Consider the following 19,953-nt stretch of genomic DNA (forward strand, 5'->3'; position numbering starts at 1 on the left):
AAACAAACATGAGAGCCAAGTGAACTACTTTACCTGTCTGACTTCCCAAAAACCCCAGGGCAACATTTTTCTCTGATGTTTTGAACACAGAAATCACAAAAACAAAAACAGAACATTTAATGAAAAAAACTGACTTCTGCAGGCAGCTTTTAAAAATGGTGTTCTGCTTTTATCTACCTGTGTGAAGCACATTAGCATGATGTGACACTCCTGATGCACACGATGCAGTGTGGGGTTCCTCCACACACACACCATCTACCCATCCGCATAAGACCAGAGACAGGTGACAGTCGACCATCATGCAATGTAACAGCTCACTGGGGTTAAATATTGTTTTGATTTGGTTATGTGATCCCAGTGGTTTAACAGGGACTGCGTCACTTTTGTTTAGATACTCATAATTACATTTAACTTCTTTATAGTTCCATTAAGCCTGCAGCCAGCATTACTCGTCTTCTTTAGAAAGGCAGTACCAGTTGTGAATTTGGTGACACTTGAATCATTGTATAACACAGTTACTATGAATTTCTGTAGTCAAGGTAAGCGGTATTTCTCTCCAACACTGATGTTAGATATAACATTACATTCTGATCTCAAACATGAGTAGATCAGAGTCTCCAATCCTGGGCCAAATCCTCTTTCTTCATCACAAAGAGATCTCTTACCTACATAATGATTACTTCCAGCATGATGTTCAGAAACCCAAGTTTTGACTAAAATAACTCATTTTACATCCTGTTCTGGATAATGACACAGATTTTTCCCATCATCAAAACTTTTCTGATTGCACTGGACAATACTTCCAGACTGATCATTTCAGAAAAAAATGATACTATGTTTCATGTTTACACATACCTGGGTTTGATGTGTACTGCATTGCAATCATCAGCATTGATGATGCAGACAGATTGACATGTGCTGGAACACCTTCTCGTTTTGAAGATCCCACTTAAAAGAAAGGAAAAAACAAATAAATTTTCTATTGTAATAGGAAAATCAGGTGAGAATAGCATGTAACTGATTCCAACTCTTGCAAATAAAGTTCCTAAGGTACCATGTCATGAAAACAAAAATCAAAAAGAAAGAAAAAAAACCCTAAAAAACTAGAAACACACTGTATTGGGGGGTGAAACACCTTTTCTGGTGGAAGAAAAAGATGGCTAGGTATTGATTCACAGAGCACGCACCTGGTTTTCCAGATCATCCCCAAAACTGCATTAACCAGTTGCCTTCTCAGGCCCTCTCCTTCAGAACCCACAGACAGGACAAAATAACATCACTTGTATACCAAGTGCACCTAGGCCTTGGATTGTAGGAGGGGTAAAGAGGAGCTGGAGAGTGAGGAACCAAGAACAAATGGAAAGCCTGCTGTTGAGGTGTACTGAGGAAGGGCTGGGGCTGGTGATAGCTGCTGGTGTATGGCACAGATTACTTTTCAGGGAGCATCTGGTAAGAGCTCAAGTTACAGCGACATACCAGAAACATAGTCCCATCGTTATGTGAACTGTGCTGAGATAGTGATGAAGAGCAGCACTGAAGTGTACCTTTTACCTCACACAGAATGTGGCTGGAGCTCCTCCTGGTTTCCTATGAAGTGGGTTACTGTTAAATGGTATACCTGGAAAAACCCTGCAGAACTTTTACATGGCAACATGGCTTTGAAGGCAAGCTCCTACACAGAGATGTCACATGTATCTTTCCATCCTCACAGCCCTCTCCCAAGCCTGGCTGCCAGGACCCAAATACCAAGCATTTGGGATAGAAGCACAGAACTGTAGCTACCAGCTCAGTGAGCTGTTTTCATCCCTCCCATCTGGCTCTCCAACTGCTTAGGCAATCTCTTGCATCCTCCCTTTCAGTTTGAATCAGAATTAAACACTAAGGGAAGGAAAGGTTCTGCACTTGCCTTGCAAAGGAGCATATAATTCCCAGCAGGGAAAGACAAGGACACTAATTAAAAGAACACTCAAATAGAAACGAAGGAGGGAAGAGAAAATGGAGAATTTCTCCCTGTCTGTTCTCCACATGACCCAACGTTACTATGGCTCTCTTCATTGCACTTCATTCATTTATTTTTTAATCTTATCCACACAAATAAGAGCCCCCAAATTATTACAGAAAAGTGTATTTGTATGGATTTAAATTGAAAAATACTTGGCAGCTCTAACAGGGCAATTAAACATGGTCATCAGCAAAAAAGTAGGACAGTACTAGATTAGTAAATTTAAAAAGCAGCAGACTGGTTTCATACAGAAATCTCACCAAAACTGATAGAGAAGAAAGGCAGCATGACAAATGCAAATGCAAAGATGCAATCTCTGTCAAGGGCAGTTGGGGAACTATTTAAGTTGGGGAATCTATTTAAGTAAACCAAGGATTTGACTCAACCAGTTATTCTGAGGTATAGTTCTACAGATCTGAGGACAGACAGGACATGTCACCACCTTCAGCTGTTCTCTATCAGGTAACAGCAGCAGGAAAAGAAGTTGTTTAATGCAACATTCTGTTCTTAACACAAAGAGGACGTATTGCACATATGTATGAAATAGATCTTAGCAATTTTCATTTGCATACTGTCATTAGACCTGTCAAAGTTAATAGAGAAAACCTCATTACAATGTATTAAAAAGGACTATTTTACATGGGAAAACTGAGGTACAGGAGAGTTAGGGGAGTTTTCCAAAATCATTGACTGGTCAAATTAGAAAATACAGGTGATAAATGTGCATTAAATATTAATCTTAAAACACTGGACCGTGCTTCTTTCAGCATTTTCTGCACACTTAAATGACATCACTCTTGATCTCTGTACAGAAGCTGTTCATGTTTTTCCATAAAGGTCAGGAATATAGCGGTAAGGAGAAGACAGTCTCACAAAATCACAGAATGGTTAATGTTAAAAGGGACCTCTGGTGATCATCTTGCCCAGTCCCTCTGCTCAAAGAAAGGCAACTAGAGCAGGTACCCAGGGGAAATTGTGTTTTGAGCATCTGCTAGGATGGAGAATCTGCAACTGCTCTGGCAAACTGTTCCAGTGTTTGGTCACACACAGTAAGAGGCTTGTTGGCTAAAACTGACCTAATATTGACCCTAATGATTCTGCCTGCAGAAAATGGTTACATTTCTCATTACTACTGAAGTCCTAACAAGCTTTTTGTCAGGTACATAGACAAGCATTCAGAACACACCCCAAGACCCACAATGTGCAGGGACTATGAAATTAAGTAATCACATGACATCCTCAGGGAGGGGAAGTAAAAGAAAGAATGGGAAAAAAGGCAGGGACCCTCAGATTCAGTCCTAACACTTATGGATAGGAGAAATTACAGGCACAGCTATTTAGTACAGAACTTAGAGAGAAAGAGCTGAGTAGACAGAGGGAGAAAAATCAGAAATTCATCACAACATCATTACATTGAGAAAAATCATACTTGTACATCCAGATATAGTCCAGATGCAAAAATCACGCTTGTTGCTATTGCTATTACTTCAGCAGCAGTTTGACCATTGATTCTGCATTCAATACTCCCACTGCTGGCACTGAAAGCTCTTTGAGTCTGAAAACAGTGATTTCTTAAATAAACTTCACACTTTAAATGAAGGAAGAATTCACACAAAAACACAGCATAACAAATAAATAAAAATTATAGAACTATTTCCCTTGGAAAATCAGTCACATGAAATTATTTTATGTATGTAAGTAGACTGGTGTTCCATCACTATTCCATAACAGATCAAATTTTGATTCGTACAGTCTGATACTATTATGTGCCAAGACAAAACAATACTAGAATGAGTTCTACTTACATATAGCCATAGGCAGAAAAGATGTGCTGAGATACTCTATAATATCCTTGTGCAGAAATGGAGGAAAGGTAGCTAATGTTGAAATCATTGTATAGGGTAAAGTACTCAAAATATCATCACTGAGAAAAGGAAGTAAGCATGTAGTAGTGTAAAAAATTGATTGCCCAAGATCTGTTGAATAAAATGAAAGAAATATAAAATCATTACAGTGAAAAAGTAATTATGACTATGTACTTTTTTGTTTACAAAACTAAAAAAAAAAAGTTCTATTTAAATTCAAGCTTTCCTCTCAAAGTAACTGGGGAAGATAATCATTGCAGACAAGTGACTTCACCCATTTTTAAGACCCTCCTAAATAGAGAGAAACAGTTGTTGAACACTACTCAGAAGAGTTTGAAGGGAATATGAATACTACAGCCAATAAAATAATTGGTTAAAGTCAATGCTGATTTTAATCATAAAGTGATTAATGTACGATGGCTTGAATTTAAGCAGAGATGCTACAAGAATCAGAATTTGAAATGCACATTGTATGGAAGGCCAGATTTTGCAAAAAGCATTCTAGTCTTTATCATTCATGTTAAAATAAGAGCTTTATTTTAATAACCCTCAAGAGTTCTACAAAGTACCTCACATATACTGACTACAGGAAGCATCGCTATCTTTCAAACCACATGTGATTAAACGACAGATCTTGATTTCCTGGGAAACCTTTGAGGCCAAAAGTGGCCAGAGTTTAAAGGAAAAGAATATTTATCAAGATTTTCTATACTTTTTCTAATTAATCACGTTGTAACTCTTTGGAAAGGATACTTAATAACAGTGCAACATTTTAAGATCCAAAGAGAAGGGATAGTTTATTGCGTATCTGGGCACTGTGGAATCTTTATACTCTCTCCCAAATGAGGAATTGAGCTGGTGCCCATAACCCTCTGACAAAGGTTACAGCACTCAAGGAACCCCAAGTTTGAACCTGAATGATGATCCAAAGACGTCAGAAGGCCTTTCTCCTGCATGAGGGGCATTACTTTTGTTAATTACTCCCCAGCCTTAAGTACGTTACACAGGCCTTCAGTCTCACCTGTACAACTGGTGTGATTTAAAACCCTCTCTGGAAAGCCAGAGAGATCTGTAGCTGTAAACATCCTGGGTCATAGCAAAAACTAAAATCAGCGCTCCATTTCAGTGGTTCTGGCCAGCTTTCTATGCAAGGGTCTGACCAGACCCTCAATGCTACGGAGTGCTTCTCTCTTGCAATACATATTTATCAGCTAAACACTGTCTTTTATAACCCGATTGGGCCTAAGCTCAGGATTGCCTAGCACAGCAGTTGTACTTACCCAAACAAAACTGATTGTTCTGATAAAAAAATACATATTTCTTTTAGTCAATTACTAAGCTGAGGAAGAAATAAATAACAAGTTTTGCAGCAAAATTTAATTCTCCACACACAAAACCATACAAAATAGCAAGTGATCTCTCGTTGCCCCAAGCATGAGTCAACAAAATTATTCCTGGCACATATTTATCTAAAATATTCTTAAAAACCTGCAAGACAGTTCACTCGTTCTCCTGTCAATTCATCCTAATGCTTAAAAGTCTTTATCATACAAAGATCTTCTTTATAAAAAAAAATTTCCATTGCTGCCATTTAAGTGTATAACTTCTTATCCTGATCAACTACAACCACAAATAGATTGGTTTAGTTTATTTCTCCTCACAGCAACCACATTTTCATATGATAATCACATCTCCCATTTTTCTCTAAGCTAGATAAATGAAATTTTTTGGGGTTTTCTCTCACTGTTCACATTTTCTAGACCTCACATCATTCTTGTTTTTTACCTGGACTCTTCACAAATAGTACGTGTTTTTTCTGAACCTAGATGGACAAATCTGAAAATTTTACTCCAGCTGAGGCCTTGCTAGGGCTGTTAGAATAATAAACACAATGCTTTGGGTGTCTCATACACAAAAAAAAAATGTTTACCACATTGCTAGAATAATATTTATATATTAGTGACTTATGGTCTTCTCTGATCCACTGTTAACACTCAGAGCTCTCTGCAGCACAAGCCAGTATTACCTCCTTCTCCTTTGATTTTCTCACTTAAGCATAGTATTTTACATTTCTCCTTTGGACACATTTCAAAACAGAATGCAACTTGCCACAATTACTTGAATCACATATCTTTCACACAAAGCACATGCCAGTAACCATCTTGATAACACCTACAAATCCAAGTGCTTTCTCAACTGTATCAGGTAAGTAAAAAATTAAAATATTTAATAACACTAGACCCAGCACAGACTCCTGTAAGATTTCCCATTGGTATATGCTTCCAGCTGCCAAGCCACTCCTAGAGTGTTTTCCTCAGGTGGGGACCATGTCCCAGGTTGCCTATTAGGATGTAAAATGACACAGCAACAAAAATGTGACTAGGGACAGGAAAACCATGCAAGGAGAGCCACTGTGTTGCCATAAGAAAAAATTATGTTTGTCCAATGTTATTTGTTCTTTACAGGTCTTCATTGATTGTTAATTATCACCATGTTATCTATTTAGGAAAAGACTGTTTTGATAATTAACTCCTCCATTTCTAAGAATTGAAGTCAACAAGTCTATAATGTGCTATGGGCCCTGCTTTTGCAAGATCATACCATTTCCTAGTGCAGCAGCCTTTGATTCAAACACACTGCTGCCAGCTCAAATGGAATTCATCACTTAACAGAAACAACTTTCCTCCTGAAGAATTTCAACAGCATTATCAGATAGACAACCACCTTCCTATACTGAATTATGTAAGTAATACATCATAATACCACAATGGAAATTAATATTTGGCTAATACATAGAGAGAATACTGGGCTACTGGATCCCAGTATGGAAAGCGTAACAGATTAACAAGCCAGACAGATGCAGAGCAGAACTCGAGGGAAAACAACACAAATACAGCACAGTCACAAAAGAAAGCTTGCAGCTAATTTAAAACATAAGACAATATCATTTTTCTCTGAGTCAGACAGAGATGCTGCTACCATTTTTACACAGGAGTATTTTAAAACCATCTCAAAGCACAATTACCATGTTTTTTTCTTCAATTAGATATATACTATATTCTGTGTAGAGATGGACCTTCACCAGAACACTCAATCTGTGTATTTTTGATAGGCCAGATACACATTTGCAAGCTCTGTGCATTTTTAAGAGACCCACCCCAAAAAGACAGTCTGAAGTTATTCCAGCAGATTCAAGTTAAAAATCTGGGTAGTTTTACAGCCGTGCAATTTTTGTTACATACCATTTTGTTTTCGTTACATACCACCAGCACATCACTAAAAATCAGACAACCTCAGAATTCAAATCCACAATTAGCAAAAAAAAGTCCTTTATTTAAGAAAGTCAAACCAAACACTTGGATATAAATGCATCCCAGGAGATTTGAAATCCAGATCCAGGTCAGTTTAGGCCCATCTCTTCTACTGCATATATGCACCACTCATGGATTCACAGCACTGGAATCATTCAAGGGCCTGCTTACCATGTTGCCCATGTTGTAGCAAGGGAACTAGATCCAGCAGTGTCACCAGTGTCACGTAAAGTCCTTGATAGTCCAAAGATGGGTAGTCTGATAACTGAGCATCACGACTTTGCTGGCCACGTTCAGATGGAGCATCTCGCAGGACGCTGTAAAGGAGGGAGCGAGTAACAGTAGGGTTGATGGAACTGACCTGTGGTCTTAGAGATGGGGTGAGTGGGAATGGCACAGGAAAAAGACACATGGTCATGGGCACTGTCAAATTGGAGGCATCTTGATTCTCCTTCTTCCCTGTGCGGGACAAAATGCTGTTGGGGGGACAAAGAAAAAAAAGAGACAACAAAGACACAAAGAACAGCACATTACATTGAAATGACACTATAAAACAAATAATAAAAGACCAGATACATCCCACATAAGATGCAATCACTACCAAAACCAGCATGTCTACAAATCTAGCAACCATTTACTTTCATGCTTCAAGGTAGGAGAATTAAAAATTGACATCTAGGAAAATTTCATTGCATCTCATGTGTTATCTGGTTCATAAGGAGCAAAAATATAAAAATGCATGTTTCAGTGCCCTACCCATGTTTCACAGTTAAGAAAAATTCTGAGAATTAGAAGTGTTTAGCTGTGTCAAAATAGGCTGGTATTTTGCTCTGAGATTCTGAGGATTTTGAGAGATTTATTTTTTCCCCCCTATAATCTTTTGAGCCAACTGAGTGAAAACATGCAAAATATAGGTGTGGCACTTGCAGAAACATGTTTTAGCAAAGAATAAACATGTGTGTTTGTTAAGATAGTCTTAAAAATCACATGTTTATTGCATTAAAATAATGTCTGTATGTATTTTATGATACTGTTTCATGACCACTCACTCAGTATCATTTGAGATAATGAAGTTTAAACAGGCACATGGATTTAGAAATAATATAATATTTCTAAAATGTTAACTAAACTACGTTTGGAAAAGTCATAAAATAATATATAGTAGATGGTCTTTAGCATATGTTTGTGAGCTAATGATAATGGTTGTTTATGTGTGTTTTTAATTTTGCCCATGTTTAGGGAGGAAACATTTTGCTTTATGAATACAAACACTCCTTGTGTAAATAGTTACCTTCAAAAATCTAAGGGCTAAGCAAGCAAGACCAATTATGTAACTGCAGATCAGACAGTATGTTACCATACACTCCTGCTGTTACTTACGTTATTATTCAACAAAACTCACTATAAACTAAAGGAGAGATAATTTCAAAAAATAAAAAGAATTTAGTGGGAATCAAAATAGAGGCTATACGTCAACCAGCTTGTTATGTAGTTTTAAGAATGTTGCAAACATGGTTGTAAACATGGTTGTAAACATGGTAATCTAATTTATTAAAAAAAATAAACCCCACTATTTTAAATAGAAATAAATTGTCACTTAGGCAGTGTTATATTTTAGTTATCAAGCAATTATAGGGTTAGTTCATAATCTCCATATGTGCCTATAAAATATAATACACCTTTTAAATATATTAACCCACACACAATGGTTTTTTTTCCTTTTTACAGCAGATTTTTGCACCTCTCAGTCATTGGGATTTCCAAAAGCAATTCCTGTTGGTTTAACTCTGTTCCCAAAGTCAGTGTTAAAGGTTATAAAAGACAAGTCAGTAGCACTAAGACTTCCACTGACTCGTGAAGAGCAGAATTATGTCAAGAGAGAGCACTTCTGGAAACCTCTCTTCTCTTTAACAGTACAGAAATCCCTATCATATAATCACCTCAGCAAATCTTACCTCCAAGTCAATTCAACAGTTTACACAAGTAAGCCAAACTCTTGCTAAGGTGCTTATAAGACAAGGTATCATTCATTTGCCATATATACAAAACACTTTTACAAAAACAGTTCTTTGCCAAGTGGCTACTATCACATGGCTACATGGCTACTATCACATCACCTTGCAGTCAGAGATGACAGACAAAGCCTGTCTTAAGAAACTATTTTTTTGGTTTTTGGTTTTTTTTATTGTGCCTCACATATTTGGCAGATTATTTTGGTTTCTGTTACCCAATGTCCAGTAAAAGAAACGTGATCACTAGCACAGTGGTGTTTATGAAATTGTATCAGAAGATCACCTAATATCTAGTATGACTTTAAAAAAAAATTATCAGAGTGCTGATTCCTTTTAATTTGCTTGATGTTCATTTGCCATATTTTTCAGCTTATCTTTAGAGATATGACTATACTCCTTTCTTGTCTACCAACAGATAATACCAATTATGCATCCCTTTATTTGCCAAAACATCACTTCAAGTGCGCTTATTTCCAGAAAGGATATTAATCCTTTCTTTTTACACTGAGCTATGGGCCCATCTCTGGATTAGATGCCAAAGCACGCTTATTGTATCTTGATCAGGGCATCCTTCTGTTTAACAGTAATAAGACTAGATCTAAATTCCAGCTGTAACCACACCAAATTTATTAAAAAAAAAAACAAAACAAAAAAAAATTTCATGTCCAGGCTTTTGCCTGACACGTTTTTTAAAAGCAATAAACAGAAGAGGCAAAACTGAAAAGCTAGGAAGTCCCTTAAGACCAAGATACAATGACTGCAATTTGCTTCTGTTTCAATTCAAACCAAGTGCTGAGAATTTGGAGTATCTGCAAATCATAACTCCATACTGAACTTACTCCATACTGAACTTGCTCTGCAATAAGGGGCAAAGCTACCAAGGCTTGTTTCAAGATGTGTATATCTTTGCCGCAAATCTATCCCAAAATTACTGCCTTCCTGGAAAGGTCTCCTAAAATGGGTACAAGTGAGTTACATCTCACCAAGGCAGCAAAACAAGCCTGACCATTAACTAGCCACCAAGGCCTTTAAAACTATGCCTCACATAAAGTATTTTGCTTAGAAATACATATGGAGAATTTTCTTCAGGAAAATGTGAAAGAATAAGCTTTTTTGTGAGATGTTTATTGAGCCTTAGATCATTCCTCAAATGAGGGAGAAATCACTGAAAATGAGTAGGGCATGAAACAAATTCATGCTGTAATGTAAAGAAATGCTTTTCCCAAAGAGAAAATTAAAGAAGAACTAAATGAGTCAATGTGCTATGCATTGTGTATGGTGATTTTATGTGATGTTTGTTATAGAAATAAGGAATTTATTTTTTTCACCCATTCCACATCTGTTCCCCCCACCCCTGAGCTTGCAATTTATAGAGGCTGCGTACAGAGCAAAGGAGCAAATTAATCTCTTGTGCAATCCATCTTTAGTCAGCAAAATGATACCACATATGAATGTGATTCTAAACAGTGGGCACATCCCACTGAAAAGAACACAGTCAACGTGTCCTTAACATGGAAAGGTAAAAGTGTAATAAACAGTAAAATCTACTTCTGTAAAACCCAATCATCATGTGGAATTTCTTTGACTATTCCTCCATTATTTCTACTACTATACATGTTCATCAAGAATTGTTTGTCCTAAAAAATTCAGCTGCAAGGAGAGCAGACAAACTGGGAAGTATTTTTAAAGTTATTTTAAAATAGTAGATGGTGACAACCAACCTAAAAGCTCCAGAAATCAACGGGCATTTTTGTCACGGTTGTATCAGCATTCTCTTAGCAGCCCAAATTCATTGCATATGCTCTGTGTTAAGCTAGAAAGATTATTCTCCACCATGTACTTCTGTGATTGATGTTAAACCTTGTACAATGGAGTCTCAGTGTAGGAGGCAGAAAGGAGACTCAGCATGCAAAATATTCAAAGAAATTTTTGAACACGCTCTTCAGAAAGGTTTTTAACCAGTCTGTTTAGTTTTAGGATAAATCTTGCAGAGATCTGCACACAGTGGGTGGGAGTTTCCTTCTTTCCATCTGCCACACTAAATACAGGGTGTGTTGTTTTGCTTTTTTATCCATCTTCTTTCTTAGTATCAGCAAGCATATAAACTTATACTGGTTCAACAATAGCACTCAGTCTTTGACCCACAGTTTAAACTCCCCAGTTACAGGGGTTTAGAATGTGAATTTGACCTTGATGAGTATCAGAACTCTGTCCACTTAAATTTAGATCAAGTCCAGGCATTAATTTCTCATACCCTTTTAGTTCTGAAGCTGATCAGATCCCAGATCATGAAGGACAAAGCCATTTGTATAGATCTGTGTATCAGATATGAGTATCACTTCTGCCCCATGAGGTTCAGCATTATCAACAAGAGGATTTTGGTTCAGTCCCACTCTGAACATGAAATAAAAGAAAGGGAGTTGCTCGATTGTGCAATTGCTGCCCTGATTTCTGATCTGCTCTCATAGTTGCTAAGTATAAAGCTTTTTCAGTAAGCCCAGGAACATCACTGCTCCTGAGTGTGAAGAATTTATCACACAGGACATGTCAGCTGTACTGTTTAGAAACATGAAGACCATGGAGTGCTATAAAGATGCTTTCTTTAAACAGTACATTCTAAATCTATCCTGACCAAGTGAACTTCTGATCAAAAAGAAACATATCTCATTACAGCACTTGGTAGTTACAGCTGAAAGAGAAAATATTCAGATCAAGTCCAACTTTCTTGCTTTAACAGCTTAAAGTTTCACAGTACTTAAGCAAAAGCTGTCTTGTCATAAATAATCTTACTTAAATGCAATTTAAGTGTTGCACAAATAATCCATCATAACAGCCTGATGTGGGAACAGAGACACATTTCAGAGGTATCTATAGTGACTCTTTGAACATATTTTCCCACTGCTCAATACAATGAGACCAAATTTCATTTATTAATCTTCAAACAAGAAGTCCTACTGGCTGCTGTAAGTTTCTTCAACAGTCTAAATGAGGAGGGAAACAGATCTGCTCTTGAAATTTTCAAAAGCAAGCAGGAGGTTTTCAAGTTTGCTGTGAACAGGCGTTCCACTAAAAATTATTTCTGTCTATGTGTCTCTCCTTCTTATAAACAGGGTCAAGAAAATTTTGATGCATCTCAGGCTCTTTGACTGTTAGAATGAACTGTTCTCATTCTCTCAAGTTTAAATTCTTGCTTCTCAACTTGTATATATCATAGGAGTATATGTACAAATATATGAGTAAATTGTATTTTGTTAATGTTTCCTCCTCAAATAAGGCAAACAGCGTTATTTCCAAACTACCTTCTGACAGCAAGGACAATCTTTCCAGGTATAAATCAGGAAGCTATGCACAAAAATGCAATTTTAACTGCATTCTTCTGGATGTGAAAACTAGTGCCAGCCAAAACCAGCAGATAGAAATCCCCTCTTCGCGGTCAAAAGCCATTTTAAAAACAATTTGGAAATATGAATCCACTAGGCAGCACTGTGGAATGTACATTATTCCTAATAAAGTCTCACATTTTTTCCTATCTTTTTTAGCAAGACAAGAGGTAGTATTTCCTGTTCATAATGTATTTTGCATTCACGTGGTATTTAGTACTATATATTATTACTAATATTAGACTAAGTCAAAAACCTTGAGTCAGAACAATCCTGATGTGGTGTTGCCATGAAAATCCAGATCTGTATACAAACTTTGTGTCTACTCCTATTGTTCTAAGGGACTGAACCAGAACCCAAAACAGCTGAACTACGGCACAGTAAGAATCCAGTTCTGCTTGTCTGGCTCATCACTCTGGGATTCTGAGGCACCAGGACTGTCAAGGAGGTCATGATTATACACATCTAAAACTCTACAGGTCAGAAACTCCTTTCTTCACAAGTTCAGCATGTCTGTGCGTTCAGCTAAGTCTTAGGAGGGCCAAGCAAATGCATAATCAACCAAGTTTATTCTAGAATCAGCCACTCAATAAGGGGCTTAACTGGGCAAATTGGGCAACAGCCACTGAAGAAATTTGTTCATACCATCTTTTTCTTAAATTATGCTCTGACTCTTTTTGGCTGACCATTGACCCATTAAATCTGGAAACCAATACAAAGCCAATCAATATCTCCTACAATTCTTTAGCTCTTTTTTCTTCAAGAGCATTAGTCAAAACTTACCTCAATAACGTCTGAGAAAAGTATTTCAGAGTATTTGCAATGTCAGTTCCAGAGGGCACAGGGTATATGTTGTGAAGAACCCGGTTGTGGTACTCTTGAAGGTAACGGATTTTGGAAGCAACTACATAAAAGACAAAAAGACAAACACAGAAACTTTCATTTAGGTTTTTTGCAGACTTTGACAGAGTCATGTCTGTTTCCTCCTTTTCCTTTTTTTTTTTTTTTAATTTAAGTGTTAAACTCAACAAACAGAAAAATCTCTCTGTTCTTTCTGTTCTGACTGAATAAATTGTAAGAGTACCAGGGAGAACACATGGAAGTGAATTTCTGCATCTGTATTAGGCAAACAGTGCTAGCAAATTAAAAAATATATATTACCACTCTGTACTTCTTCCATGTCTCCAAGCATCTCAAGATTCATTTATAATGAATGAGTCATTGGATCACAGGAGGTTCATGTGAGACAGATAAGTGTTTCTACAGCCAAAGCAGAGATATCAGCTAAGACAGAGAGACCTGGTTTGATTTACTGTAGGCCATACATTTACTTTATGCAATGAACTAAAGACATGAAAAGAGCAATGTGTCTGCTGTTTATTTGTCTTAGGAAGTGTGATCAACCAGATGAGGGGATTTCAAAGAGCAGTAGCAGGTGTACACCTTCACTCAAACCATTTTTTGTTGTATTACAAGTAACAGTGGGTTTACTTTCTAATGGGATCCCTGTTCAGTATTGGGAAAAAAGTGATCACCCACCCTAGTTGCATTGCCTTACATTGCCTATACAGCACAAGACAGTCTCATGTAGAGACACCTACACACACCCAACACTCTGTGCTCCACTCAGATTAATCAACTCTGCTGAGAGACAGAGTGCATTGGCTGTGACAGAGGGCTGCTCAGCTGCACTGGACTGAAGACACAGCCTCATGAAAGCACAGCTGCCTGGGAACTCTTCATCATGGTAAAAGTGCACCAAGACTGTAACAGGCAGTTAAAAGGGGAGATGCTTCTGAATTCTTTCAGCCCTTAAGCATATGGATTATAACTGTGTTTCACTACACGAAGATACACCTTGCTCCCCTACAGGGCTCCTTCAGTGTGGAAGATAAATCATGCTTCCTAAACAATCAATTAGTCAACACTTTGTTTTATTCTCATGGTCAAGTGGCATTTATTAAGGTATGAATACCATTAAATCCTCCACTGAACAAAGGTACTAACTGCCTGAGAGACATCACTATGCCTCTCACTGCTGAGATATCTGAACAGTTCATGAACATTCTGATTTTCTCCTGCGCCACTGGCAAGTTGAATGAGATGGGGTGACATTGTATCCATATTAGAGAAAAAGACTGATGGACAGACACCAAGAGCAAAATGTCTGCAAATACTGTTGGAGGCTCAGCTTAAGATACTGAAAGCCATTTTGCCAGTATAGGTAACAGTACACACTGGACTTTCATATCCAGGAAACAAAAGATTCAGTGAGTAGTTAGCCACACAACAAATGAGGTTATCCATCAATTATCAGTCAATTATCCATAAAATGAGGAACTCCCAAAAAATCATCAAATGAAGAATACTGTTTTCTTGAATGCATGACAACATATCCAGCCTTGCAGCACCCAATCAAGGTCATTCTTTAACTCATTTCGTGCTGTAAGGACTGCACTCCCCAGTTCCTGCAGCAAGTGAAGCTTCTACAGACAGAAGTCTCCCTCGTGATATTACCTGGCTTCATCACAAGGAGAAAGCCCATCATGTGGCTGAAGGGCTGGGGCTTATATGAAAACAGCAAGCAAAAATGCAACCAGGGACATTGCCATAATGCATATGCAAAAGTAATACACTAAAAATGCATAAGCATCTTTAGTTATTTTTCCTCATCTTTAAGTCTTTTACCTCACAAATTTATTCTAAGGTCACATTAATGAATAATTAAAAATCAGTCACATTACTTTTTCCCCTCCCCCTCAAACAACTGAAAAGACAAATTTCATCACTCAGACTCAGATTGCCTCAGGATAGCTGGGAGCAAGATCAGAGCCTTTCAGGCCACCACATAGGCCTGTGGCACATAAACTGTGCTTTTCAGGAGGTTATCCCATGTGAGAGCAGCCATAACCAGCTTCCTATACAGCCCCCAAACCACTGGGGTAGTAACATCTGGGCAGGATGTGTTCCACTCCACATTACAGAGGTTGACTTGCACTGCCCAAGACTGCTTTCCCCTTCCCATCTCACACTTCATTCTTTCTGCCCACTAATCTCAGTTTTAGTCCCAGATTTGCAGGCCATCTCATCAGATTATTTAAAAGGTAGGCATTTGCTTTAACTGTCAAAAAAGCTAATTTGGTTTAATTTCTAGATTAAGAAAGCAATGACTTCCTAAACGTATTTTGTGATGTTACTTTCTCTTGTCAGGTGAAAAAAAAATGAAACCAAGTATACTTGTAAAGGACACAGACTATGTGTCACAGTACCCAACTAAGAACAATTCGCAGCAAGGTGCACAGATTACTGTGGCTGCCATGGTTTACTGTCAGATATCTGTAAATTAAATGGATGAACAAAATGCCAAAGATGATTACAGAATTCAGACCTAGATGTATTTCAGAGAGCTGTGTGCTTCCCTACAGTTACTAACTTTCAATACAGAGCATAGGGCTATCTAGAATCACTTATAATCACTTTATTTTAAAGATGGAAATCCATTTATTTCTATTAATTGCCATTGTGCAATTGTATCAGGCAAAATATCAAAAGAGAAAACTTATTTATAAAGCCTAAATATTAACACTAGCTTTAGGCTAAAGTTTTCAGCCTCACTTCTCAGTTCTGCTTCCCAAAATTCTATCCATTTCAGCACAGACTCCCAGAACACAAAGAAAATTCTGAAGGAAAGCCCTAGAGCAAAAACTTTCCCAGCTTTTGAGTTACAGGAAGTGTGTGAATGACCCAATTTTCTGAGTTTCTGAGTACCTGAAGACACACTTCAAAAAGTGATGTCACCCTGTGGAAGTACTTGGCCACTGTCACAGGGTCATCCTAAAAAACAAATAGGTATCTCTCTAGGATCTACACAGACTTCACTAAACTCCTCAGCCCTTGTGTAAGCATTGACTGAACCAAGAGTGAAACCATTAGGAGTCCTCAAAGCTTTGGCTTTGGCTGCTCCACTGTTCTGGAGGGGAATAGAGCAGGCATCAGACATTCCCACGACATTACTTACCACAACTAAATACCAATTACTGCTATTTAAGGTGAAAAAGAATTCATTTTCTTTGAATACAACAGAACACGTGAGGCATGCTGCAAAGAGTCAAATGATGAAAGCCACTGTTGATACGTCTAGCATGGGATACAAGATGTGTATGGTTACAAAAAAGGGAAGCTTCTCCAGTCGACTTCCCAGACTGACACCATTTTACCTGTTGTTCATACAACCTGCCCAAGAGCTGTGGTATTCATGTTTAGACCAGCACATCTTCTGTTCTGTTCAGTGTGATTCCTCAGTCGTAGTGTTTCACTGGTAAACTGAGATTCATTATGACTTGAGTCCTTCTCAAGACATTCTGGTTCTTGCCTGTCACTCAGTGAGGGCAGAAGCAACAACAGCGACAGCTGGGGTTTGACTGGTAGTGATGTATGCACACCAACACATCCTTGTCAGAGTCCATTGCTCAAAAATTGCAGGTGAGGGAATCTTGAAGTTATGTAAAGACATTTGGTAATGCCGTAAGAACTAGTCAGGGATGTAGCCTTGATAAACAAAATACATTCAGCAGGTTAGAATGCAAAGGATATGGCCATTAACCAAATACTCTTCCTGGAGTATCATGAAAAGGAACATTAGGAGGCAGAAAGATCTGAAATCTGGACCCCAAGTAAATCTTAAAATAGAGAGCAACAGAGACATGGCAGGCCTAGATGCAGTATCTTGAAAAGTACAAATGGATGAAAAGAAAAAGCAGCCAAGGATAAAATAGGAAAGAGAAGCTCAAACAACAGACCAAAAGCATTAGGAATGGAGGAACAGAGAAAGCAGAATAGAAGAGGAAGATAATGCCATAGCCAGGGCTGGGGAAAAAAGCAGCACAAATCCTTCCACATGGCAGTGTGAAGGAAGTGTAATTAATGTATAAGTATCACATGAAAGAAGAAACAGTTACAGAACCCAAGTGGAAGGTGAGGAAGGTAGCAACAACAGAACACTACAGATCCAAACACTGCACAATTCAGGGCTTCTGCACAGTCAGAACATTGTGTCTCTATTTATGAGGCTAGAACTGCACCTCTACAGCAATAAATTAACATCTGCATAATATTTTTAAAGCAAGATCATCCATCATTATAAATAAGCAGTAAACCCTAAAGTAAAAAAATACAGGTATTCTTTTTGTTAGACCAGTTCAGCATAGACATCTACAAACACAAGGATCCTCCTCAGTGACCCGGAGGAAGAAGAGAGGAAGTCTCAGCATGTGAAGTGTCAAATCATATCACGTCATCATGACAAACATCAATCCTACCTCCTGGTCACAGACTGCCTGTTCATAACCATGACACTGTATCAAGCTAGAAAGTAGCTTTGACATGGGTGATGAGCTTGACTACCCTGAGTATTTTCTTTTCAAGCCTCCCATCGGGGCTCTTGCAGACACACCAAGGTGTCATGAGCAACAACACTGGGGAGCACTTCCATGGCCCAGATACAGGTATCCCAACCACCATGTCATCTAATCATGCTCTAATCAGATCTAGCCAACATGGTGGTTAGAACACCCGTGACCAAGCAGAGGCACGCTGGCCGCGGGCAGGCGGATGCCAGCACCTGGGGGAATCCTGCTGGGACACTGGCCACTGTGGCAAGCAGCCTGTGGGCAAGACACAAACACCCAGCCTACATTCACCCTAAAGGTGAGCGGCACGGGCACGAACGACAGCACGACTCTTGTCGCTCTATCTCACTGCAAGACCACCTGCAAGGTGGCAACGCGTGCGTCACCCCTGCTCTCGCAGGTGGCTGCATCCTTTGGGACAGGACGCAGCGCTGGCAGACGGGGCAGGCTGGACCGCTCCCGCCGTGGGGCGGGGGGCCAAGCCGGAGGTCTCAATATTAACTCTCATCCCCGATCCCTCGTTTCCCCGGTCGGGTCCCCGGCTCTGCCTTTGCACAAACACGCCGCCGCCCCGAGCGGGTCGCCCGGCCAGCGAGGGGGTCCGGGGGCTGCGGCCACCCAGCACCGGCGGCGGCTCCGACAGAAAGAGCCAGAACGCCGGCAGCCCCCTCCCCCTGCACCGCCTGCTCGCGGCCGCCGCAGAGCGCGGCAGGAGCCCGGGCAGCGCGGCCCCGCCGGGGCGGCGGGCGGGCGGCGGAGGGGCAGCGCCATCGGCGGGACGGCGCCCCGGCCCCGCTCCCCTCCCCTCCCCTCGGACAGACCCCGGCCCGGCGCCCGCCCGGCCCCCACTCACACTGCTCCGCCTTGGTGGACATGCTGCCGCCCCTCTCTGCCCCTCGGCGCCGCGGAGCGCCGGCCCCCGGCCGCGGTGTCGCTGCCGGTGCCGGTGTCGCTGCCGCTGCCGGTGCCGCAGGGCTGCGGGCCGGGGAGCGGCGGGCGGGCGGGACCGGGCGGGAGCGCGCTTAAAGGAGCAGCGCGCCTGGCGGCCGCGGCAAACAGCATCCTCGGGAGGGACGGGGTGAGAGGTGGGACGGGGAACATGGGACGCCATGGGACGCCATGGGATGCTATGGGATGGCATGGGGAGGGGGAGGCCGGCTGGCCCCGGGGCGGTCCTGAGACACCCACGCCAGCGGGGCTGTGGCCCCGCCGAGCTTGTCACAGCGTCGAGTTGAGAGCTGCCGAGCCGGAAAATCTTGATGAGCTTCGGCGGTACTCCCGGGACCGCTAGGGTGGCCGGGGCTGCGGAGGAGCTGGCGGTGCCCTCGCCCGGCCCCGCGGGAGTGCACTGAGCGAAGACAGCGGTGGTGGCACTGCCAGGGGTTGTGCTGTGTTCTCCGTGTGATCTTTGGCATGGAACAGGACGGTTGTTCCCTTGAGTACTTCTCCCCTCAACCCCTGGGCTCCAGCTGTGTGCCCCAGGCGGGCGGGCGGGCAAGTCAGGTGCCTCTGCCCGGGTTTCCCCACCTGTTTCTATAGTGCACCAAGCACCTCGGAACCGCCGTGCCTTTCCCGAGGAAAGCTAGGAGTTTCTTCTCCAAAACTTTCCAAACCAGTTTTTTAGATCCTCACACCTCTGAAAAAGCTATGTGGAAGGAGCAGTATTTCATCAGCCAGGGCATGGGAGTCTTGATGTTTACACACAAAAAAGTCCATTGCAACACACTCTCCTCAAAATTCTGGGCTGTGTAAGATGAGTAGGCCTGTACCAGTCAAAGAGAACTGTGCTGTGGAGATGGAGGAAAATAGGTATGTTTTGTTATTCATCATACAAGGCAGTGCCTCCAAATTACTGCTGCCCTGGTTTGAGGACAAAGCATATTTGGTGCCAGGAACTGTGGTGAAGGGGCAGATGCTGTTCACTGGCATTTAACTGGTTGGCTTTTTTTCTGAAAGCAATTTTCTAAAAATACTG

General features: G+C 40.5%; 1 protein-coding gene across 11 annotated transcripts in view; it reads right to left on the bottom strand.

Moving 5' to 3' along the window:
• UNC79 (unc-79 homolog, NALCN channel complex subunit) overlaps positions 1–18,943 on the bottom strand; it is a 107,290-nt gene extending 88,347 nt beyond the window's left edge. For 6 of the 11 annotated variants that reach the window (XM_010394498.4, XM_039552683.1, XM_010394446.4 and 3 more), the window contains exons 1-4: positions 13,354–18,582; positions 7,350–7,654; positions 3,808–3,978; positions 856–948 (exon numbers count right to left, since the gene is read on the bottom strand). In XM_010394498.4, coding sequence (XP_010392800.2) covers positions 856–948; positions 3,808–3,978; positions 7,350–7,654; positions 13,354–13,544 — 760 coding nt within the window. In that variant the 5' untranslated portion in view covers positions 13,545–18,582. Of the gene's footprint in view, positions 1–855; positions 949–3,807; positions 3,979–7,349; positions 7,655–13,353; positions 18,584–18,831 lie in introns of those variants that run through there. The other 5 variants (XM_039552685.1, XM_039552684.1, XM_039552679.1 and 2 more) reach the window with 3 other exon arrangements.
• Between the last annotated feature and the right edge of the window lie 1,010 nt (positions 18,944–19,953).

The sequence above is a fragment of the Corvus cornix genome, chromosome 5 (genome assembly GCF_000738735.6).
Source record: "Corvus cornix cornix isolate S_Up_H32 chromosome 5, ASM73873v5, whole genome shotgun sequence".
NCBI classification, from domain to species: Eukaryota; Metazoa; Chordata; class Aves; order Passeriformes; family Corvidae; genus Corvus; species Corvus cornix.